At 37.5% G+C, this 25,539-nt stretch overlaps 3 protein-coding genes, 1 long non-coding RNA gene and 1 other non-coding gene across 6 annotated transcripts; 3 read left to right on the top strand and 2 right to left on the bottom strand.

The window, feature by feature from the left end:
• Window positions 1–69: 69 nt before the first annotated feature.
• LOC143208290 (methionine aminopeptidase 1) lies at window positions 70–2,548 on the top strand. Its single transcript, XM_076422574.1, has 6 exons — window positions 70–287; window positions 654–705; window positions 1,086–1,318; window positions 1,494–1,716; window positions 1,791–2,066; window positions 2,140–2,548. Exons 1-6 carry the CDS (start codon window positions 177–179, stop codon window positions 2,370–2,372), a joined length of 1,128 nt encoding a protein of 375 aa, XP_076278689.1. The 5' UTR covers window positions 70–176; the 3' UTR covers window positions 2,373–2,548.
• LOC143208282 (uncharacterized) lies at window positions 1,920–9,504 on the bottom strand. Of its 2 annotated transcripts, none has more exons than XM_076422558.1 (5): window positions 9,292–9,504; window positions 6,303–6,517; window positions 5,895–6,250; window positions 4,506–4,991; window positions 1,920–4,066 (listed from the first exon to the last, which is right to left on the bottom strand). In XM_076422558.1, exons 1-5 carry the CDS (start codon window positions 9,295–9,297, stop codon window positions 3,159–3,161), a joined length of 1,971 nt encoding a protein of 656 aa, XP_076278673.1. In that variant the 5' UTR covers window positions 9,298–9,504; the 3' UTR covers window positions 1,920–3,158. The 2 variants fall into 2 exon arrangements, with proteins under 2 accessions (XP_076278673.1, XP_076278674.1); XM_076422559.1 differs by having other exon boundaries at window positions 5,895–6,235.
• On the top strand, window positions 8,872–17,399 carry LOC143208297 (uncharacterized). Its single transcript, XR_013008881.1, has 4 exons — window positions 8,872–9,698; window positions 11,051–11,284; window positions 12,956–13,084; window positions 13,168–17,399. It is a non-coding gene; the product is annotated as an uncharacterized LOC143208297 (long non-coding RNA).
• LOC143208283 (uncharacterized) lies at window positions 12,043–25,107 on the bottom strand. The gene is made up of 6 exons (XM_076422561.1): window positions 24,975–25,107; window positions 21,012–21,761; window positions 19,550–19,814; window positions 18,791–18,892; window positions 15,863–16,684; window positions 12,043–13,059 (listed from the first exon to the last, which is right to left on the bottom strand). Exons 1-5 carry the CDS (start codon window positions 24,978–24,980, stop codon window positions 15,882–15,884), a joined length of 1,926 nt encoding a protein of 641 aa, XP_076278676.1. The 5' UTR covers window positions 24,981–25,107; the 3' UTR covers window positions 12,043–13,059; window positions 15,863–15,881.
• Window positions 14,785–14,908, top strand: LOC143208498 (U5 spliceosomal RNA). Its single transcript, XR_013008923.1, has one exon. It is a non-coding gene; the product is annotated as a U5 spliceosomal RNA (small nuclear RNA).
• Window positions 25,108–25,539: the final 432 nt, after the last annotated feature.

The following is a 25,539-nucleotide window of genomic DNA, read 5'->3' as shown; positions in this document are numbered from 1 at the left end:
CCAAAACCGTCGGACACCAAAATACATTGGGTGTCAGGTCTATTTCTATATCTCGTCTGTGCTAATGGTCGAATCAATCGGTAAAACAGCACAGGATCGTCTCAAATTACTTCTTCCTGTTCGTGCCTCGTTCGTCGAGTCACGTTATACAATTTTTTAAGAAGAATTCGTTAAAAATGGCACTTGCGTACGGTATGTGCGAAACGCCCGGTTGCAATACTGTGGCCAGCCTTCGGTGTCCAACATGTGTGAAAATGGGTATACAAGGCTCATATTTCTGCACCCAGGTACGAGACACTAGAATTTTATAGGTTAAGTCATGAAACGAATCTCAAGACTATAGATATTTAAATATGCTTGATACTTTCATTCACATCACATGACAATGGTTGACGACATTTTGAATTTTTGATTTTAAGTCCCGGCTATATTTGCTTAACAATTTCAATAATTGTTACCTATAATTATCTGCTAGATTTCATATTGTACTTATCGCTACACATGCGATTCACGTTTAGAAAAGTTGAATCAATAATAAATGTTACTATTTAGATAAAGGTTAATATATACATCTCTTTTTGTTTACTTTTGCCTGCTTGTAACAAGTCTGTGTTGTAAACATTAATGCTCTAAATATTATTGCCATGTTCTAGGATTGTTTCAAACGCAGTTGGAAAATACATAAAGTTATCCATAAGATAGCGAGTGAGTTTAATAGTCTTATTTATATATGTGTAACAGTAAATACTATGCATACAAAATAATATGAATTACTGTTAATTTATAACGGTAACTTTTAACATATTCTCGTAAGAATATACTCAAATGCGAGACCTACTGAACACATTAAAATAATATGTTCCAAACTTTTTAATTTATGATTACATATTGAGATTATATAGATGCATTTGTGGGAAATATATTTTCTTCTTTGAATTTCTTCTTTAAAATTCAGTATAAAACTTGATTAAATACAGTCTTGTCATCTTCACAAAGTAATGTATAATGTAATAGTTATTTTTAATGTTTCATAGACCTAATATTAAAAAGTATAAAATGAAGCAAAAATCGTCTTCTTTATATAGAAGGAACAGGTGCAGATACATCATCCAATGATTATAATCCATGGCCTTATTACCATTATACTGGGCAATTACGACCTTACAAAAGAGACCCTCGTCGAGAAGTCCCTGATCATATTAAACGTCCAGATTATGCTGTAACTGGTATTCCTGTAAGCGAACAGGCTGTCCGAGATTCTAGTCAGATAAAAGTTCTTGACGATGAAGAAATCGAGGGTATGCGGGTAGCATGCAAGGTATAATTTTTACTATAATGACTCTGCTCTTTTTCTGTTGACATCGTGTTAACTTCAAAGTTCTGCCAACTGTAGTAAGATGTGTTAAACATAAATTTCTTTTTTTTTTTTTTGAGTGTACTTTTATTTTGTTTTTAACAAAGAAGGGAGGCATAAATCAGAATTACTCTCATAGCTTGGTCGTGAAGTATTGGATGAAGCAGCACGTACTTGCGAGGTGGGTGTAACAACTGCTGAGATTGATAGAGCTGTCCATGAAGCTTGTATTGAACGAGACTGCTATCCATCGCCGCTGAATTACTATCAGTTTCCAGCTAGCTGTTGCACTTCTGTAAACGAAGTAATTTGCCATGGTATTCCTGATGTCAGACCGCTTCAAGATGGAGACATTTGCAATGGTTATTCAGATTTTGTCCTCACAAGAACGTCTTTAATTTAATCGAAGTAATTTCATAATACCCTTCTCTTACAGTTGATGTAACTGTCTATCATAATGGTTTTCACGGTGACTTAAACGAAACGTTTTTAGTCGGCAATGTGAAGCCAGAGGTCAGGAAATTAGTGGAAATTACTCACGAATGTTTGTCAAAAGCTATTGCCATTGTTCGACCAGGTGAGAAATACAGAGAAATCGGTAATGTAGTTCAAAAGTATGCACAAGCCCATGGGTGTAGCGTAGTACGCAGTTACTGCGGCCACGGAATACATCGCTTATTCCACACTGCACCGAGTGTACCCCATTATGCCAGTAAGTGTTTTTTTTTGTATCGGTTGCACTATAGAAAAATCTGTTTAATATAATTCCTTTCAATGTCTTTCAGAAAACAAAGCTGTGGGTGTTATGAAACCAGGGCACTGCTTCACTATAGAGCCAATGATATCCCATGGTACATGGAGAGATGAAACATGGCCGGATAAATGGACAGCGGTCACTGCTGATGGCCAGTGGTCGGCGCAGTTCGAGCATACGCTGTTAGTTACGGAAACTGGCTGCGATATTCTCACAAAGCGGCTGACAAATGATGGCAAACCGTGGTTTATGGACCGATCTTAGTAGTATTTCCTTACGAATTATCGTCGGGTTATAACATCATTTTAAATTTCGTGGATATATAAGCATCATACTGCTTAAATACCCTTGTTTCTTTATGAGCGAGATTTCGTTTTTCAAGACTCACCGTGACTTACTTGAAGACGATGATAATGGCGTTGAACAACTGAAAATCTTGTTCTGTAAGATATTTTTTACTAAATAAGTACTCCATTGGCTAGTTTTATAAAGCGATACGAAGAACGGAATAAAAATGATCCTTGAAAAATAGAATCTCGTTAGATGTTTTTGTTTGTACCCGAAATGGCTCCTGTACCATATAGAATTACCTCATTGATACATATATGTACATATACACGTGTAACACAAATTGGTGATGTGCAATGATTGAAATAAAAGAAATCGATTCTGTATATCAATAGCCTGTCCATCTTTCTTACAACTAAGTGCGAGTACAGCGACGTCAAAATAAATAATTTTAAATAAATCACTACGTCCCCTAAGAAGGCTGTTTCCGGTGTATATGTCGACGAAAGTTGTTCGAGCAGAAAAAATATTCGACAAACCCGGTGAGTTGTGCGACAAGGAAAATTGACTTGTACTTTCGTTTGATTCGCTTCCTACAAGTTCCGTCAACATACCCTGCAGAAACTGCACACAAGTTCCCATTTTGGTGTCACCTTACTCGTTGCCGAGTAAGTCACACAAAAACCCTGAACTGAAGCTAACCGGTTAATAGGCGAATGCGATAAATATTTACGATATATACAAAATACTGAGAATGACGATTTAAGGCGCAGCTTTCGGACTTAAACGCGATCCAAATTCAGACGATGATTGATTAGACGTTCTGTTTCCGTTTGTTTGCGAATTCGTAACATCTCCATCGTCATCCTCATACTCGAACTCGCCGTCTGGGTTCTCCTGAACGTTATCATTTTGCGGTTCGCCGTTATTGTACTCGTTCTCATCAGGAACCATGATTCTCAGAGGCCGTTTATTATTGTAAACGCTGGTCTGCCTTTGACGATGTTGCTGCTTATCGTATTCTTGCCGTTCTTCATACTGCTGTTCCTGCAATCGTTGCTTTTGTCGATTTCTCAGTCGATCTTGATCAGACTTCTGATCGTAATTCTCATTAATTTGCTGATTTGTATCGTAATCTTCGAGCTTGTGATTGGAAGGAATAGCTTCGTCATTCTGCGTAGCTTCTTGTTGTTGCTGCTGCTGTTGCTTTTGAAGTTTCCCTATCAATTGGCTGTTAACGTTCCCAGCTGCCGCTAACGCTGCTAATGTCTCAGCCGCATCGCGGTTCGGTAGCGTTGCGTAATTGTTGTTGTGCACTGCTTTATTGAAATACGTCGCCTGCGGGGCTTGATCGTTCATGTCGTCGTATTCTATGTTATTTTCAACTGGTTCCGAACTCTCTGCGATGTACGAGATGTCATCGTTGCCTTGGTTATTGCCCTCCGGTTCTTCTGCTGCAGCCTCCGATCCCACGTTATAATTCGTATTTACCCTTCCAGCGACGTAATCCTGGTTCAACAAAACCTGCTGTTGCTGTCGCTCCTTGTTATCTTGCTCCTCGTAATTGAATGATTGCATCTGGGGCTGCGAGAAACCTGTTACTCCGGTAGGTTGGAAGAATTGACCGAGTTGCTGTTGAAGTATGTGCTGCTGAAGTTGGGGCTGTTGACCTGAAATTAAAGTGCTTCGATTCATCTCGTTGTTTTGCTATCGATGCTCCACATTGATAAAAATTCATTTCACGCGATCTAACGTATACGTTGAACGTTCACATCCTGTGTTCTAGCACAGGTCCAACCTATTCTATTCGATTTCAAGTGTGCCGTGTAGTTATTGTAAAGTATGTCTTCCACATATATGCAAATAATAAACAAAAGAACAGTAAGCACAAAAGAGCAGAGCACTTTGATACGAGTTCCCACATCCAATATCTTTCAACTTTTACATATTAAACCTGAGCAACTATAAAAGCAATTTGTATGCTCACATTATTGTTCTACAAATGTAGAGCGATAGCGTGAGCACAAAGAGAAAACGAAATGGACACGTTTTGTATTACAAAAGCAATGGACGGATATGAGAGGCACTGTTCTTTCATATGGATCTTACCTGATGGGTACTGTTCCGGCATTTTTTGCGGGAAGCTGTTCAATAGATCGTAAAGTTGGGTAGCCGAAAGTGGAGGCCCGGCTGGTGCCGGATGTCCAACGTGTAAATCAGGTATCTGTTGATTTATGATGTAAGGTGTTTGACCGGCAGTTTCCGGAAACCCAACGTGGAGATAACTGTGGAGATTCGTTTGCATTGGTAGATTCGGTTGGTCGAGTTGTATATTTGTTCCGATTAACCCAATATTGGACGCTGGTTGGTTCAAGTAGACGTCGTTCGTTTGCAGATCAGGATTCACTACGGTCGAAACCCCGGCCGCGAAGTCCTGTGTTAAGAATGTTGGTTGAACGGTTTGATAATCTTTCTGATTAACATCATTACTCTCGGTCACTTCGTAGTGATGTGTCGGCGTGGGACTGGTCACTGGCTTCTGCGGTGCTAGGCTCGTGCTGATCGTGGCAATGTCAAAATTTGGTAGAAGCGATCCTGTTCAAATGAAAAATACGAATTAATATTCGAAATGTATTAGGTTGTTGCATATGAAATGTCCGATTTTAGAATGCGACTCTTATAAAACGTTTCGATCAAGAAATGTTGTTATACAGTCTATAGATTTATTATATAAAACTTTGAGGTACAAAGCTAATCCTTAATACTAAACAAATGACCGGTTCCACATTTTTTATTTCACAATTAATGAAATTGTAAATATGCTTTAATAAGAAATGATTTAATAAATATCTTTATTAGAACACATATTATCCCAGTAAGCCAGGCCTGCCTGAGCAGCTTCTGCCGGGGCCGGGCCGGGCAGAATCCCGGTCTTTCTGCCGGCATATACGCGCATAGATACCCGTCCATAATTGAGCACTTTGCTTACTGGGATAATAAGAACCGCGCAAAGTCTAAATAAATAAATTCTTGTCATTTTTATAAGGCAACCACGTGCCTGTTGCTTTTATAGCTCGGTACGTTTAGTGTTAATATCCTATGTTCAATTTTAATGTGGATGTATAATTTTACTTTTAAATAAAGTTTATTTCAACGTCAACCAACGCGACTGTCATGTATTCCTTTTGTATGTCTGGAAAAATAACTTTCATGTGATTTTTGGTGAAAATGGGGTGATTAATGAACTTACTATAGTTGTTGATAGTAAAAAAGAACTACTAAATCAAGATAACAATCTTGAAAATAATATCTTATTTTTACCGTAAGTAATACAATCAAGAAACTTGAAACTTGTAGACAGAATACACTGGGTACAAAACGGCGTTTGTTTAATGTCACTGCTAAAAATCGGACATTTCATATGCAACAACCTAATACATTAGTTTATCTTTAAGTGATCGTACTTTTTCAGTTAGTAAAATATAATTTCCAACTAACCGTGCGGATTGATCTTGTAAGTAGCGTCGGTAGCTTGTTGCCGATGGATTGTGTCTTGCGAGTTGATTTCACCGCTGAAAGGTTTATCCATAATGCTCAAATTAGGCGCAGGAATAGTATGGATGGGCCCTTTGTCGTCGTCGATGCTACCCCGGTGAGTCGATGGTAAAACCGCCGCTTCCGGTCTGTACTCGGCACTATACTCCGACAATTTGTTCACATTATGAAATTCTTTAAGTGGTCGCTGCGGAAGAACGACGTGATTGTTCACGGGAACTCGGATCGGTATTTGGTTCTTCCACATGGTGGCAGGCATGTTGAACATCGGAGGCCGGCGTACTCTGTAATTAAACATCCTATGACGATCGATGGCCAATGAGTTCCTTCGGCGAGGTCCGAGAAATTCACCTGTAGTTCAAGGGTTTCTGTGGCATTCTCTTCGGCGGGAAATTGCCGTTAATGTACATTGTGTTTCCCGTTGAGATTCTGTGGGCGATCGGCCAAGGCTTCTTGTACACATGCTTCGGGGGCGGAGGCGGAGGCAAAGGAGGTCTTCTGATCTTGTACCTGGCTTCGACAAGGCAGACATACAGGACCAACAGCCAACATATCCAATTCGTCGCCTGAAAGTTGTTTAATAGAGCGTACAGGTCGATCTACTATTTTTAGTAAGAATCTGGAATTACGAGTTGGATTAGCGCCAATTATTACGCCCTGCGTCGCGTCGCGTCGGTCAGTGGGTCTCCTCACACACCTACGCTCAATGGCCTTTCATTTCTATCAATAGAACGTTGTTGACCATTTCTATTGACTTGTTAAATATTTTTGTATTGATCAAATGTACATTTGATAGAAGTGGAAGATTCTCAAGACCCGTTTGAATCTACGACCGTGAAATATGCAAAGAATTTGTAACGATCGGAAAAGCAGACACTTTGAAACCGGAAATCCAGACCTACCGCGAGTCTTACGGTATTCACATATCAACACGTGCACCTTCTTTTATTCCTGGTGTACAGTCGGCACGTATGACGTATAGGTGAGCTAGTGATTCTCAAATTTTTATAGTGAAAATATTTTGTAATTATATCACGCAATTTTTTTCAATACAGCTAATTCTATCATATCAGTTGTATGTATATCAATTGTATCGATCAGATCAAGCTATAAATAATTACAATATATATTTTCATTTTTTTGTGTTCATAATTCTCACATTACGAATCCAATTTTTGTGTTTAAATTGTCGCATCACTCCGGAATGTAATTAGTAGACTGCGGATCTTTATGCAAAATAAAAATATTCTGCATTGATTGTGGGAAGCAGGGTTTACCCCTTAACGATTTCGTTACATTAAAAACAACATTACGATATTCTTAAATTTTTCTAATCCTTTACTGTTTTATATTTCACCCAACCAATTTCTTCATAAATGCAAAAAAAAGATCCGTCTAGTAATTAGTAATTGATTTTATTCAACAGTTTCGACAAATAATTGCAATGGTAATTTTAGTAAATTTATTCATTTGGTAGGCGTTCTAATTATAGCATCTGCGTACGGCGTACAGACAAATTCGCTGGAGGTATTTTCGTATTCAATACCACACTGTGTAGGGTGAATGGTGATTTCAATGACCGCAACAATGGCCGTGGCAATGGTATCCATTGTGACGCCGACCGGTCGTGCTGTAGATTGAGAAACGCTGTCGTATAGGCAATGAAACTGAAGAGAGAAGTGCTGCGTGTTCTTAGCGAACAAAGTGGAACGGTGTGCCACATCGATATAGGAAAAGCGAGGGTAAGCAGCCAGAGAGGAGTGCGAGGTCGAAAAGAAAATAGTTCAGCGTAAGAATAATCGTTCAATTCATACGAATTAGAAATGGCGATCGTGGATGCAACCTGTTGCATCGTGACGATTACATTTTCGCTTCCCTAATGCTGTTTCCGGTGGCAGATTGACTTTACTGTCACGATCATTTCAGATGAATTGGAGTTTTCCTGCGGCGCCATTAATTTGGACATTACCACCAGGTTTTCGCGCTACTTCATCATTATTGCCTCATTAGCGGTTTCTCTGCAAACGATTTTTCGTGATGGGAAATTTAACAAAACTTTCTTTTCTAACAATTGTTCGGTATGCAGATTATAGTGACTGTAATAAAATTTTACAACCTGATAAGTAGACTGTGGATCTTTATATGCAAAACAGAAACTTTCGTCATCGATTGCAACACACGAAACCTAGATAGAAATTTCTTTCTTCCGTTATTAATTATGGTGTTAATGTTCTTCAATTCTTGGAATCATTTCACTGTTCTAAATTTCACCTACTCACTTTTACTGTAATACAAGATTTTGAAATTAATTAGCTATTATTTTCGTTCTGTTATTTTATTAATTAGCTATTATTTTCGTTCTGTTATTTTATAACTATTTTTCACTATTTGAATAATTCTTCTATACTATGCTAGTTATTATGCTGAAATACTCAAAGCACTTGGTGGGGTGCGAAATTATTAGTAATTATTACATGATATAGCAATAGTTTACTTTGTTATAATTATGTTATAATGACCAATAAGTGTTCTACATTTGTTGCTAATTCTACTTTTTGCAAAGGGGACGTTTCCTGTAGAATGACCGTAGAAATACCTATTTCCCGTTAATGATAACGTCCAGACATCGACTGTCTATACTTTTTTCGTCATATAACGGAACAAGTTTCTATATTGGATGGATGGATCTATTAACATGATTTTTCAGTCGTGACTGTAACCCTGATTCAGCATACTCCAAATACTGTGACTTAATTCATATGTTAAGCGTTGGAAAAGAACATTATACGTATACTAATAGATACAATCATATATTATTAATATACAATAAATGTTAACGTGTATTCCAAACAATTAGTGTTAATACAAATGTTTTTCGTAGTTTATGTAAAAATAACTATCATGTGCTACTGATGAAAAAGATACCGATAAGTTATTGATTAAAAAGTATGATTCTATTTCGAAAATATTCATTATTATAGTATATGTAATATTTGATTTACAAAGTTTATTGATTGAAAATTATGATTTTGTTTCGAAAATATTCATTATTAAAATTATTTAACAAGTTGTCGCAACAAGCTGGTTATACATAGATTCTTATAAATCAGCTCAGTTGTTTGAAGATGCGAACTTTACAATTTATAGGAATATTAAATAGTCATGTATAAATAATCCTCTAAATTCTGCATTAAAATAAATTGTCATCTAGTTCGATACAATTTAATGAAATTATCACTTGAATGAAACCTTCAGTTCACCTCAAGTCGATTAATACGTATTACTAAGTATATCTATCGAATGTCAAGATATTATAATAATTATGCTAGAGGTTACTTACCTTCATCGTGCTGTTCTCCGTCGAACCCTCGCAAGCGCACAAATTCTTATTATAAAAGTAACCACTGTTAACTCTAGGCTCGCACTATGAAATAAGTCGAAAAAATAATGCAGGACATCTGGTTTCAGTCACAAATAATCGGGTACAAGTTCACGCGCGCGATGATTGGACGTTGAGGAAGCACTGCATGTTCTGCACGCAATTAGGTCATTGTCCTTCATTTATACTCGCAACCCGGCGAACGTATCATCGAAGGCCGAAACGCTGCCTCCTACCTTGACTCTGACGGATAACAACTGCCTCGAAATGCGGAACGTAACCGGGAAAAGTTATATGAAATTTACTGGAATTTCCAATTTACCATTATTCGTTCTGCAACCATGGAGTCTACACTGGCAGCAATTTCTGTAAGATCGTCACACTTTCATATTTATATTAATTTTTTACTAAGTATATCTTTCGGGAAGCACAGGCGAAATAAAACATTTTTGTTTAGTGGATCGTCAGATTTATAAAGCGAATTACACTTTTCATATCTTGATTAGTTAACTTCCATCCAAATGCTTGAATGAATGATTTAAAATGGAGAAATATTTTGTTATTCTTCGGAAGAAATGGAAGCTCTCGAGTATTTAAATGGAGTCTCAATTGAGTTTCAAACTTAAGTTTCAAAGCTTAAATTAATTTTACTTGTTATATAAGAATCCACGACTTTCTTCTGCTAAATTGTTTTAATGTTTCATCAAGGTGATATGTTGCATTTATTTAAGCAGTTTAACAAAGACAGTAAGCAGAAACAAATACTGCTAGACGTGTTAACACCAACCGTACTACATTTCACATTATTTATTTTATAAAGATTGACATTACAAAAGGTGCTTCCATTAGAAATTATTAAATAAATTTCTTTTTTCGAACACAAAAATTTCGAGAAATCTAGATATAACATCAGTCTGGTAATTTTTATAAAACAACGTATACATATACGCACCAGTTGGGACGTGTTCTCAGTAAATGTTTGTTAAATTTTGCAGCTTTCTGCAAATATTTGAAACGTATTTCTAATCAAGTTCTGTTACCAATCTACAGTTTTGTATATCAGCTATATGTGAGTTGTCAAAATAGTAAATGTATTAGGTTGTTGTATATGAAATTTCCGATTTTTAGCACGCAATTTTGTACTCAATATATTCTATCTAAAAATGTCAAGTTTCTTGATTGATTCACGATTTTCACTTATCACTTGACACATCAAAATGTGTCAAAACCAAAAATCGCATAATGCTATCGTCAATAAGTTATTTTTCCAGACATGTAAAAGGAACACACGATAGTCGCGTTGGATGACGTTGAAATAAACTGTATTTAAAAGCAAAATTATACAATACATATAAAACTATAAAAATAACAGGCACGTAGTTGCCTTACAAAAATGACAAGAATTAATTTAGTTAGACTTTGCGCGATTTTTATTATAATACGTGCTCTAATAAAAATATTTCTTATAAAAGCATCTTTGTAATTTCATAAATAAAAAATCTGGAACCGGTCTTATGACCAGCCGTGGTACTTTTAGTGTTAAGGATTAGCTTTGTACCTCAAAGTTTTATATGTACCTATGTATTATGTATAATAAACCGATAGACTGTCATACCATTTCTTGATTGAAACGTTTTCTAAGAATTGCATTCTAAAATCGGACATTCCATATGCAACAACCTAATACAGGTAAATAGTAAGTGTAGTATGAATGATTTAGGTGAGTTCGTCAACGCATCATAGCAGAACAATAAAAAAGAATTCAGGATGACAGAAAAGTCGATTTGCGACTGCATCGTGGAGTCGCTGCGAGACGACAGATGGACAGAACGATCGAAGACCGGTCAAACGCCGTTTCTCTCCATATCCTGCTACTGGATTCCCTCGTGTGTGTACACCTGTGAGTGTTACCAACATGTGTGATCCAGTGACCCACTATATTCACCGGTGCTACGTGAGTTTATGACTAAAATTATGCGTCGTATCATTCAGTCTTCTTCCACAGCCGAACGGGCAACTTTAATATTCTACCGTCGCATCGTCTCTTTTCGCGGAATAGCGCGTCTCCATTATTATTATCCGACAGATAAAATATCTACTATTTCTATATTGAAGTTTTATATATCTACTATTATTAATTAATTAAATATGTACTATTTCTATTGAGTTCGATTGAATTCTATGGTTCAATTTTCCACTGTATTCAACAAAAATGTAACGTTTCATATATTTTTTACTGCAGAAATACTCTTCGTGAAGACCTTTTATTTATGATCGTTGTTAAACGCCGATAATATAAAAGTGAGAGTTACCTTTTTTTATATAACTTCACCGACTATGTATATTTTAATATTCGATATTTGTATGATTGAAAAAGGGATCGCAGTTGCTTTTCACCTACATGCGTTGACAGGACGAGTGTCATTTAGGCTTTAAAGTTCATTGCACCCTCCGTGATACTTGACCGTGAGAGATCGAGGCTGGACGTTGCTCCGTATGATTTATTTCGTGGACGAATGGAATTATTCCGCATTCTTCTCTTATTACAGTAAGAGATCACTGTACATGTATTGTTACATTACTTTTTAAATATCAAGCTCGTGAAATGTTGAATTAAAACAAAAGCATTTTGCTTGGAACGTTTAGGATATACATACAATTCTAAAAGGAACAAACTATATTTACTAAATATAATTATAATGAGCAGGGAAATACAATAACAATAAACGGGTGGGTTTATTTATAAATACGGGAACTAAGAACAATATTACAGTCATTCGTTGGTATTCAATCCAATTTTTTGAGACAGTTTACTCGCTTGGGATGTTGTTATATAAATATTAAGGAGTTCATAATTATCTACAGAGAAGCGAGATTAAAACTCTACCTTCCTTTTCCCCACGTGTTCGCCGCGACCTGATCACGTGACGCGTTTCATCGTGCACGTGTCCGGTACTGGCAGAGAGAGGGTAATTCTTTCCCCTCAATTCGTGCTCGCTCCCCTCATCTGGCGACTTTGCTTATGTATGCTACATAATTCTATGCTAACAGGCATCGGATAAAGGAGGAGAGTATAAAATTAATTAGTTACATTTACATGTTTCTATGGCCTTTATCGTTCGATAAAAACACGACATCGGTAGTTCGCAAAATTCCTTTGCTCCTATGTACAAAATAAACATGTCGCAGCTGCATGTTCGCGATCGACGATCCATACTGCATTTAACAACAGAGGCACACAATAATCTCGCAACTTGCGTTCAAAGTTACGTAAAAATGCTACGCAGCATGGTCTCAAACATTCTATTTATCACAAACAATAAGCAACCGCTGTGAGAGAGAATACTTTCTACGCTAGATTGACTCGCACATAGTTGTCCAACATCCGTGGCTGGTTTGCATACAGAGCCGCTTTCTTTTTGTAAATAGCTTCAACAAGATTCATCCGCGAATAACGGAGCCAGCTGTGAAATCTTACGGTCTTGTGTTGCCGACTAGACGAATACAAAATCAGACAATTCGAAGCGGTACACGCTCCATTGTTTATATTGTTGATTGTGTCTTCGCTGATATTTTTGCGAAATTCCACGGTTCCGACAAAATTACATTTTTTTTGTGTTTTCAGTTGCCGTTAATGGAACCTTGATCTCCGATACGAGGTCAACACGTATACGTTTTGTCTTTTGAACCCATTTACGGGAGGATGGACCACGTAAATTCTATAGATCGCTGCAACAAAGAGTAAAAATGTGAGGTGAGTAAACACATTTCAATTCTACGATACTTGTACATTTTTTACAAATAAGGGTTTGTGTTTTAAAGCGCTTTTGTCTACAGATTTCGCAGAGTTCGGACTTAATTGTGCTGCTCTGGCTGGATGGAAAGTACACTACTGTGCAAAAGAAAGAAGAGCACCCAGCCATATTTAATAGAAAAGGGTAAAAAATCAAATAAGAACACAGTAGTTCTGAAAAAGGATTCCGCTGTTTCATTGAATAGTTCTGAGAAAAGATGTGTTATTACGGATTATCTAATACTTTAAATGCAATAAATCAATCATTGTACAATACAATCTCTATATAAAGATATTGTTTGTCATTATATCTTGCAGTTATACTGGGTGCTTCTTTCTTTTGCTTAAACGATGTAGATGTACACTTTTGAGATGTGTGATTGTGAAGCACATGAAACACTTGGTAAAAATATAATAGTATACAGGGTGTCTCGAAAATGTTGTACTTCCTTGAAAGAGTTGATTCCTCAGGTCATTTGAAGTAACTTTTCTCTGTGCGAGGTTGTTCTCCATGGTTTTCTGAAGAAGTTATTAACTAAAAACACTGCCAACGCCAGGCTCAGCGAGACTTGTCTGATCGGTACGTGTTTTTCGCTAATAATTTCAAGGAAGTACAACATTTTTGGGACACCCTATATAATTGAAATCACACGGTGCACAACATTTTAGCTTTAAAAAACCGGTACAGCTGATCATTCTGGAGATAATGTCTAGATAAACATTTAATACTCAGAAAATCGCGCGATACAGGCTTTCTTAGGCGCTTCGGATACAACATTGATCATCTTGGTTTAAATGGATTTAGAAGAAATCACATTCTAGACTTAACTAACTCGAGAAACTTGGTACAGATTATTTCTAGCTGAATAGACATTCTCGAGTTTAACAAATCCGATATAGACCATGATAACTTATCTCTAATATGGTTTCTAATGATTTTATTCAAATTTTAGTATTTCAAATTAACTTCAAGTAGTCCATCTTAAACATTGTTAACATGATTTATATGACGTCCCTCAAGTTTGAAATAATCTCTATAGGGTATATCGAATTTAGAACAAGAGATATTGGTTATACGCCCCCCGTGTTCTAATCATACACGTCCTAAAATCATTGTTGCACCCATATTGATCTTAATGTATTTATTATATATGTACTTCACGCCATTTTACTAAAACTAGGTGTTAGTTCTGCTATAGTACTTGTTTCTGCTGTTCGAAATTCTTCTACTACACACTCATACATCATGCACTCGATATAGGAGCGATTGTATATTATATGGCAACCTAAACAAACGACAGTCACTCAAATACGATCGCTTATCACGTCTCTTTCAACCCCTTGCATTATAATATCAAATCGGATAGAAATTTTAAGTTGAATCGATTAATCCTCCGTCCTCTGATGACGAAGTTGGGTCTATTTTGACCTAGAGCATCAAAATTGTCATTGGTTTTCTGACGAATTAATTCAATGAACAGCTGCTGCATTAGGAACAATAGACAGATTAACGTAACTATTACAACATACATATTTGCGACATTTCTCTGATTGAAACGAGAACAAAATTGAACATTTTTCCCTCCACTAGATGGCGAACATTTCTCGCTGATAGAAAGGTAAGCGGAGGGTTATATCTAGACAGCGCGGTGACTAGCTCGTCACTCTGGTTTCCCTTCAACTCACGTATAAATCTTTCGCCTTTTACTAAAGATTTCCGTGGAGGGGAGCAATTGATGAGTCTAATTTTGACTATTTTTTCCTAGTACCCAGCGCAAGTTGGGTCATTATTAAATGAAAACAAAACTTTTTCCGATTTCAACTTTTCGAATGGTTCGAATTTTTCTGCTTGACTCTGTTACAGTGTCGCCAGATCGAGGAAAGAGAGGTTACCCCCTCTCTGATGCCAGATTAATACGTGACCAGTCTTATTTGTTAGTGGTGGGGGGGGGGGATGTTGGAGTATGCTCATGTTGCTGGAATGGGATAGTGGAAGGGGAAAAAGAGGAGAGACAAAATCGACCAGTTTTGGTCGATTCTGACGACACTGCTCTTTTATTCTAATCTAATGTATCAATTTTTATGGCACATTCGCAATAACACCAGTGTCGCCAGATGAGGGGAGGGAGTCAGAATTGAGGGGAAAAGTTACCCTCTTTATGCTAGTACCACCGGACACATGCATGAAAAAGCGTCACGTGACCAGGCCGCGGCAGAAGCGTGGGGAATAGTGTCGTAGAAGGGGAGAAGGTACAGTGAGGACACAAGACTTAATCTGGCGACTCCGGTACATTACGTAATAACTTCTCTACATTATTAAACCTCGCACGAACTACAGTAATGTTTCGATATATGTGGAAACTTCGTAACCGAAATGTGACTTAAATCGTTTACAGACTCTATTCCTTGATCTTTTATCGTCGAATATAAAAAACGATAGTGAGTATACAAAACAAAATTTTTCTGCTTCTAAGAATCTGATTACGAAACTTTTAGCAACATACTTGTGATGTTTTCCTGATTCGAATGACACAATTTGGATTATATTTACTTTGTTTAATTTCTGCTAGAGAACCTCGATTATCCGAACCGAAGAATTTGAATTTGTTGTATCTTCATGAAAAAAAGTCAGGGAATATTTTATCTGGACTCATTTTAAAGCTCTATACTTTTTACATCCCTGAATTGTATTTTAAAGTAAAATATATCATAAGACAAGGGGTTAATGTTTCCAATTACCTGAGATCAGTCTTTTAAATTACGCTCGGGACAGTCTCATCTGTCGTAAAACGTCGTTGACGGATCTCCTTCTGTGCAGGCTGTTCCGCCTCCTGTACAAATTGTACATGTCGAAGCCGGCGAACGGCTGGAATAATCCTTGGTTCTGCCAATAGGGTGTCATGTAAGGGTTTAATAAAGGTGCCTTCAAAGGTGTTTGCAACGCAGCGCCGGGGTAAGTACTTTGGAGCCCGGGCAAACTATGGAAGTTGTCGTACGGTTGAAGTTTCGGCAGTTCGAAACCGCCCACCTGATTCGCCGTGTGCACTTTCGTCGATTCGATCTCAGGCTCACTGTCGATCGACAGACTCCCGTACACGGACAAATCGTTGCTGGAGGTGTCTTCGAGCGGCACTTTCAAGTTCCCTTTGATAGGAACCGTGTACCGAATGTGCACCGGTGGGTATTCAACGCTTTGCTGAATAGATAACGAGTTATGGATACCCGCCGGTGGCCCCCCAATCAGTGGAGGATAAAGTGGATACTCCTGCGCGATTCCTTTTTTCGAATCGTCGAACAAGTACTGATGGCTTGGAACCTCGTAGCTGGATGGTGGATGCTCGAGATGGTGAGGAGACTCTCCAGGGTGACTCGATGGTTTGTGATCTCCGTGTCCTGACACTGTATTCTCGACGTCTTTCTCATCCAGTTCCGGAGGCGGACCGTGGTAGTTATCGTTTGGATGAGTCAAACTTGGTTTGCGAGGATCCACGTCCGTGGCGTGGTCATCATGATCTTCCGGGTGTGATGGTTTTGCAATCAGAAGGCCCGCGTGGTCATCGACTGTAAACGTGACGTCTGTCAGTCGAGTCAGAAACTTAATGATTCTACTACATTGGTCGACAAAGAGTTTTTATAACTTTTTAAATATTTAAACATCTGCACACGGCACACAGCATTTGAAGAGCGTGACGCCTTTAACAATTTTCTTGGAATCTACATATGTTATTGTTCTGTGCAAGAATCGTTCGTGTAGCGTCTATGGCCAAACTAAAAAGATTCTTAAAATTGGGAATTTGACCGCATTTCAAAAATGAAATTTCTTAAAACCTGAGGAAGATGGAGAACTGGTTCAAATGTTCTTTATGACAAAATTTATGTTGACCAGTGGTATATATGTATAATTAGAATAGTTAGTCGCAAAAATTTACATACACCAACAATATTCATCAAAATTAAACAGATTCTGAAGAATAATATTTCCTACATCCGTGTATGAAATAGACAATCGTGAAATCTACAATATTATACAGGTTTCGACAAAATTCGAAACATCATTAAATTACGACTGAAAAATTATTAATATTTGAACTCCTGTAGTCCTATATTGGCAATGGATTAATAGATTATAATATGTAACAGAACAATGAACTATACACTTTATATTATACAGTTATATGTATAGTATAGCCGTACCCATTTTTAATTGTTAGTTGTAGATATTACATGCATCTGTCTAATATAAAATATTACATGTAATTAAACATGTTTAAAACTGTACACAGGAGACGCAATTTCAAATTATTTCCATGTAATTCGTGAAACGAAAGGTTAGTTCTTTTATTTTCATAGTGTCCCACTTTCTCAATTCTCAATTCCAAAAAATGAAATGTTTCTAATTTTTTACATTTTATACAAGTCATTCACACAAGCACACAATTATTACACATGCATATGTAGATATACTGTACGTAACTAAATAATAACTAAATAATGATGTGAAAGATGTCTACCGATCACAAGAAACTCATGAATATGTAGAAAATTGTTTTGTAATCCTCGGTTAGTAAAAGGATGAACGTGCATTTTTTGCACGAAATATGGGATCATCGAACTGATCGAAAAATGGATTCGGTGAAAGCATTTTAAGTAAAAGTTTCCAATTTATCGTGACGATCTGCCAGCGGCGAAAGTAAATTAAGGGGCTACATATCTTTGATAGGATAAAACAAAATTGATTTTTTAAAAGTATGTTAGTATGATTTTCGTGGAATACTCTCGAAACTTACATTTTTACATGGACGATTTAAATTATATTTCTACGTTGAATTTACCATACCTTTTTAACTAAAAAATTATCGCAAAAAATAAAAGATTTTGGAATATGCAATTTAAACATTTGCCATTTTGCCAACTTTTAATATAAATTATTTGTTATGGTAGCGACTATAATAATAAACATATTGATTAGGCATCATCTAAATTTTTCTTTTCAGTTTGCCCTGAGATTTCTAATCATATTATCTACGCCGGCAAGATACGATTGTTAAGCATATATTTATTACGGGCGAAATAGAATCAATAAAAATATATAAAAAATTGTTGTCTGCAATGAAAGAGTAGCTAAATCAATTACAAAAAATATTATATTGTAAGACGTATGATCACTTCGAAAAAATTCATAAAAATTGTTAGATTTTGCAACGTTTACAGCCCGCCCCCTTAGGGTGAAATTTACACAGGAACAATGAACCGTGAAATACCGAATAACGATTGCCACAGAGTTCAAGATGCCATTATAGAATTCCGAGCAGCCTCTATCCGACCCCAGTCACTCACTCCGTCCCCGAGAGGAAAGTTCCGGAGATTAGAATCTCGTTTGAAAGCGAAGACCGCTTTTACTTTCTTTATTTCAAAACGTACAACAGACTCCTCGGATTTCCGACGCCTCTCACCGAATTCTTTTTTCTTCTCCGCAGACACACGCACGTCAGACGTGTTACACGCTATAATCGACGACTGTATTTAATTTTCGCATGCATTTCACGGTAACGACATAATGACTGTCGCGTATTTAATTCTAACGAATTAGATGCTGATTACAAAGTTTAGAATTGTCGGTGGCAGTATATAGGGTTAACCAGGCACCGTAATGATAGAAAGTCTTACCATCCGATGGGGAGTCGTAATTCAAATTTGCGTGGTAACCGTCATTTGGATCACTATACTCCTCGATACCTGGCGGAGGTCCGTCATAGCTTTCCTCGTGACCTACCGTTTCATTGTGAAATTAGGTCAAATGTATTTAGGATGTAGATATAGCGATATATTGTTAAGCAAGCAAATGTCTTATATTTTAGTTGATATTATACGATGTTTAAAATTTACGTGATAGTTTACCAAATAATATTATTAATCAGAATTAACCTCTCAGCTATGTAGCTCGATTTTTTTTGTACTACTTTGTTCGACTTCTTTATTTCGTTCTTCACTTAAAATATACGGAAACGTCTAAAAATTACGTTCTTACAAAAAATTGTATGCAAGTGGCAAATAATTAACTTTATTGCACGACGAGTATACTCATCATACGCAGTTGAAAGATTAAATTACTGACTTGTTAGGTGGTACTTGCAAGTTTTGATGGTAATTGTTTGAGCAAGAGAAGATTTTTTATCTTTTCATTTAACACGAAATTGATAAACAATTTAAACAAATTGATAAACTACAGAATCTCTCAACTAAAAAAAGGGAAAATTCGCCTGATGAAAGCATCGATAATATTTTAATCAAACAAGATATATATCTCTTCTTTCTACTTTAGGAAATTCGTCTCTGAGGAGGGTAAACATTGCTTGATGAATAGTGTATACGAATTATAATTTCGCCACCGCTGATCCCGATTAAAGAGTTTTCTCCAGAACTTACCACCTTCCGGATGATGTTCGTAATATTCAGGATGAGCTGGCGCTGGCGGGTTCGCAGCATTCTTCGCGATATTAGTACCCAAAGACGTGATCACGTCTCCCGCCTTCGCGATCATTTTGCCCTTCGACGAAACGAGGTAACCACCTCCCTTGATAAGCTGACCTTTCAAAGCAATCACACCACCACTTATGGCTTTTACCGCTTGCATTAATGTGCTAATGATCGCCTTTTTGAAGTCCCAAACGCTGAACTCCTTTTTGACGTACTATCATAGAAAAATTTCATTAAACTAAGACAAACGCGTATTCAAGCTCATCGAAATGCAATAGAATCGTTACTTTATTGAATATTATAGATTGCTTGGTACAGCATTGATATATTATAAAGACAGCCTCTAAACTAACAGAACGAATGCTTATATCTTAGTAATAATTAACGTGCAATCATTCTTCGTCTTTCACATAGCTGATATTTCGATTCGTGTCAACGGCAATATTGTCGCCCGTGAATTTTTACAGTCTTATATTTTCAATTTCAGTCTTATTAATATTCGATATTCACGTGTCCTTGCATCGTCGACCCTATCCTCATTACATTCGAACTAAGATTATCTGCTAATTCTCTCGTATTGGAAAGACTGTGTCAACTCCGGTGATGACTACATTATACAAAAACGTTCGAGTCGTTAAATTACGTTACTCAAACTGGATCTTACGACACGGGTAAAGGCACTATTCGACTGTGACGTTTCACGTCTCCATGGAAACAATTATTCGACGACGGTGAAAAACCGAGTCACGGACGTTTGAAAGCCGATCGAATAAGGGGCGATGATGAGAACCAGCTAAGATTTCCCTCCATAATTGCAGCTTCGACGACCCAGATTGTGATTTTCTTTAGTGCGGTAAATATATTGAACGAACTTTTTCTATAACATTTCTACGTCTACTACAATTCTATTATTCTATGCTAAAAGAGAAAAGAGAGTAGGTATATTCATGCATAGTTTGATTTGAGTTCATGAAATATCGATCATGCTAATACTGTCGCGCTCCTACATTGATCGTGGGAATTCCTGTCTGAAATGATTATTTTTTTAAACAAACGAGACGACTTTCATTCGTGAAGACCATCTAAAAATTTCGAAAGACAGAAGCATACGGAGTCATTTCGGAACGGTACCGGGCATTCAGTCGTTTACGTATTCTCACTTCCGCGGGTGAAGAAAAATGAATATGTATATTCCGAAATAATGGACGATTACACGCAAGTTTTTACCTCCGCTATACAACCAGAAATTCCCCCGGTACGATACGTCCGCATTTCATCTCGCCAACGGACCCTCTCGGTTGCTTACTATAGAAAGTTTAGCGGCGATCGTGTGCTCTGATCGAGCTCGCCGTGATCGCGTAATGTATGCATGTACGTAGCTTCAAATTCTTGCGAATAATTACATAGTTACCGGGTGAGCGGGGGGTCCATAGTATCCGTACTGTCCGTATGGTTGGTATTCTGGTTTTTTCTGTGGGGCCGAAGAAGCTGCGGAGCTCGATGAAGTCTGGGCAGAGCTTGAAGCCGACACCGAAGAGGAACCTGTCGATGCACTGCCCGATGCACTGACCAGACCGCTGATTATGCCCTTGGCTATGCCACCGATCAGACTTGAAGATCCTTGTATAATCCCTCCGGAATCGGATCCGGAATTTGCAGGTTGTCCATAGGTGTCTCCACCGCCGCCATAAGGCTCCGGCGGGTATTCTCCGTATCCTTCCGGCGGATGTCCTTCCGGTGGTCTGTCGTATTCCGAGTACGAGTATTCATCGCGTTTCTTCTCATACCCAGTGTTCCGTTCACCGGACCTTTTTATCCTCTCCTGCATCAGTGCCATGTACTTCGGGTTCTCGAGCAGTTCCAGCACAGCTATGCTTCCTCGTCTCACGATGTCCTCTTGCAAGTCCTCCGGCAGGATCTGATAAATCTCCAAGGCCATCTGTCGCTCGTCCAGGTTCGTACTCACAGGATCGTTGGACGAGGTCTCGAGGGACTGCGATTGATCGATAGGTGTTCCTGGGTCCGGCGACGACCTGCGATACGGAGCCAATCGTTCCAGCTGTGCCGACGCCCGCGCCTTCAAATCCTGCTCGTTCGATTCTGTGCCCGCCGAGGAATCGACGAGGATCAAGCAACAGACGAGCGCGACCACTTGCGGAAACTGAAACGGATATCGCATGCGATCAGTCTTCGGATCGGTGTCGTGGACGCTGAAATTGCCGTCTTGATTTTAACAATCGGCTATCTTCTGACGAGTACGGGGATATTTTGATATACAGGATGAGCTAGATAGAACTACTATCTAAAGTATCTATTGGTTGTATTGTATCAAACAACTTTTTAATGAATTGCGTATCATTTTAAGGAACGCTTCGTGAGAATTCTGTGAGAATACTTTTCAAAGAAGTTCTTAAGTGTTACAGTTTTTCCTATAAAAATTCCACAGGAATAGGAAACATATGCAGTGCGTATTATGCATCAACCTAATATAAAAAGAAAACTGTAACTAAATCATTATTATACAGCAAGAAAGTTTTTCTTCAAATTTTAAATTGAAAAACAAATGAAATAGTAGAAAAATGTCTTTCCATCCCAATTTGATTGGTGCTGCAATTTGATTTAAATGATGTGTTAGTATGTCACATTGAATAACACTTCTTCACATACGGATTATGTCCTCCTCGAACAATTATACCGAAAGAAATTATTTAATGGCAGGCAAGGAGATTGCACAGACCCTAAAAGAAGTTTATGGGACGACGAATTAGTGACGACAAAACGTGCTGTAACATATCCGTGAATTTATAAACCAGTCGGGCGTGGAGCATAGTAACGTGAATGCAGCAAGTGGAGCGGTTCTTGGTGAAAGTCACACGAGGACGCGCGGCGTAAGGTTCCGCTTTAGAAGATGTCCATGTATGTGACCGCAACAAACAACGATCTTGTCAGAAAATTGCCGGTTTCACGAGTAATATCGAAAGAAAAAGAAAAGAAGAAATTGACGACGACAAAACGATGAAACACATCTGCATACTGAAAGTTAATGACAATTTCTTTTTTTATATTATAAAGTGGACATCAGTTCTCGAAATTTCCACGCGCACATCGCGAAAGTCTGACACAGAATCTTCACATTTCCCGCTATGGTTTCTACGCAAAAATATTTCTCTTAAAGAGAATTTTCTAACACGAAGATACTAATTATGTACAATTAGGCGCACAAATTATTCTTAGCCTAAACAATTAAAGTACATTCTTCTGCCCAGAATAATTTCCATCAAATTTTCTGCACTTACTGCGTCTCGTAAATAATGAATAAATGTTTAATTTGAAGGATCAAAGATTTTGATTTCAAATAAAGTTACAATAATTGTTAGAGCCACGAAATAATTTCTACACCTAATAAATGCAATTAGTGGCACCGAGAGATATTAAAATAATTGTAATATTTTTAACTGTGAAAAATGAAATGAGATGAGAATTTTACTTAATAATTCTACAAGGCTACAAATTACAGTGAGTCCTTCGCAACAAATGAAAGTAGGGATTTCTCTGTTATTTCTGTTATCTAAATAAGTTATTTTATATTGTAGCTATTTGCTCTCTTCGAGCAGAAAATACGAATAAACATCTCATCTCATGTAGAATGACTTAGAAACCTCGATTGATCTAAATTTCCACGTGTAGAACCTGTTTAATGGCAAAAGAGATTACAAAACACTTTTAGCCACGACTCTTCATCTTAGATTTCAATCACTGGCAAAAGTGAAAATGCTACATGATAGATTTATCCTTAATTGTTGCTGAGAGATTGAGTGACGAAATTGTTTAAATTATCTCCGAGAAATTTCTATTCACATTTGAATCATTACGTCTTGCTATTATGCGTGCTGGACGGTGGATAATGAACGTTTTACCACGCTAATGAAATTGAAAGTGCAGCAGACTATAAGCGTATGAAAAACTGAAATCGTCCAACAGATAGTGGGTCCAGATAAAACCGGAAGTGAGGTCGGGCCATTATGCCTTATTATTTCCGTGTTCGTTCGATTAAGCGTTCCGAGAGTTCGCTACGACTGATGAAAGTGATCGGCGCGTCCTTGGTCTTGCACTTGAAACAGTCAATGTTTAACCCAGTTTCAACCGTACACTTCGACTATAGCATTCAGACCTGCACGATTGCCACGATTTCTAAAAAACCAGTAAAAATATCACCTGAAGCTAAACTGCCCGATCCTTTCAAGAGAAACGTGACTCGCCCAACCATCGAAAATCAACGAAGATCATTTCCGTGGACCGGTCCAAATTATTAAGCGGCAAGTACCTTTCGTCACCGGTGATGCAACTTTCTTTGAATCTCAAACAAGGTTCAACTTTCCTTCCGTTCCTTGAAACCTTTGACTTCCACGTCCATTTTGATTTATTCAAATTAATGCCAACTTTCACGGAAATCGCTGTTCATTTCCTCTGCAAAGTCACGGAAGCTTAGAGTCGCGAGTTATTTTCATTTCAGAGACCCGCGTCTTGTGAATGAAAGGTAAAACTAAGAATTATTTAACTTGTCATTGAGCAACGAAAAATTATTCCGTGGAATTACATTAATTTTGCAGCTTTAGCGGATAAGCAGGATTTTTCGATTGAAAGATGTTTTGAGTGAATTAATTTAGAATTCAATTATCAAGTTATTCCGTGTTTTATATGGAGTTTTATATTTTATATGGAGTATTCTGTGTAATGTAAGAAAGTTCCTGTGATTAAGAAATATTTCACTGCCTGCAAATATTTTCTAAAAATAATAAAAGTCTAGAAAAGGCCCAATTAAATGTAAAAGGACCAGGTTACAGTTAAACTTTGTTAGTTAGAGTAGAAAATTGCATAAAAGTAGAGAAGCGGAAGAGTAACTGCACTAAGGGGACCAGGAAGCTCAAACTTGGTGGAATAAAATCACATGTTAAAGCCTAATTAACACTAGACGAATGACCGCTTGTCAGTGACAATGATCCTCGTTTGCACTTTTACATTCCCACTCATGAGAAGATGCAGATTAAAGCGCGAATTTCTCCATTGTAGTGTGTAGAAGGTGCGAGTGATGATGAACGAAACGTGTTTTACTTTCACGTGGGTGATAGATGTAATGATTCCCGAGCAAACCACAGTCAGCCAGCCACAAAAGAAGCATGTAAGATGATTCATACTGAACATCACTTTAGAATTTTTTCGACTCTGTCGCACAAAGAATTGGGAGAAAAGCATCAAATGGTGACGCGAAATGAATTGAAAATTTGGAACGAGGGATACATTATCGTCGGCAAAAGTGAACACTTCACACATCGTGTAAAAGGAATTCTGCGCACAATGATCTTGGGACGCGTACCTTCATCGTTGACTTTCACGGTAGATCGGTAAAAGGATCACGGCACTCTCACTGAACTCACTGGCCATCACCATCGAGTATTTCCTCTCTTTATACCGACTCCCACCTTTTTCGAGGAACGGGAGAACGTTGCTCGACTCCAGATTTTTCATTTCCAAAATTCGGATCCACTACCTAGAAAAACATATTCAACTTTTATCTAGTTCGGAAAACTGTGTTCAATAGAAATTTCGTCATTTTATTTACAGTAAAGTGGATGATCAAATTATTAGAGCCGCTTGTATAACTTGATGAGTTTAGGTAATTAATTCTGAAATCAATGTCTAGATGAGTTTTTATTTATTACTCGTAGAAAGTATTTTATGAAGCATTAAATTGCAAATATACGTTTCTCACTGTGGCTATTCTAAGAATTGAGATAATAATTTTAAGTGTGAATTTTTTCTCCGAGTTTCGAAGTTTTAAAATTAAATATGATATTCATTTCTGATGAATTGTTTGCACATGGTAATTTATCTACAATGCTTGGCTACTAACTGCTTACGAAAAATTATTAACGTCAGTT

Source organism: Lasioglossum baleicum, chromosome 4, assembly GCF_051020765.1.
Source record: "Lasioglossum baleicum chromosome 4, iyLasBale1, whole genome shotgun sequence".
NCBI lineage: Eukaryota > Metazoa > Arthropoda > Insecta > Hymenoptera > Halictidae > Lasioglossum > Lasioglossum baleicum.
Note: the sequence above shows the minus strand (reverse complement) of the source record. Positions and strands in the feature narration are given on the sequence as shown.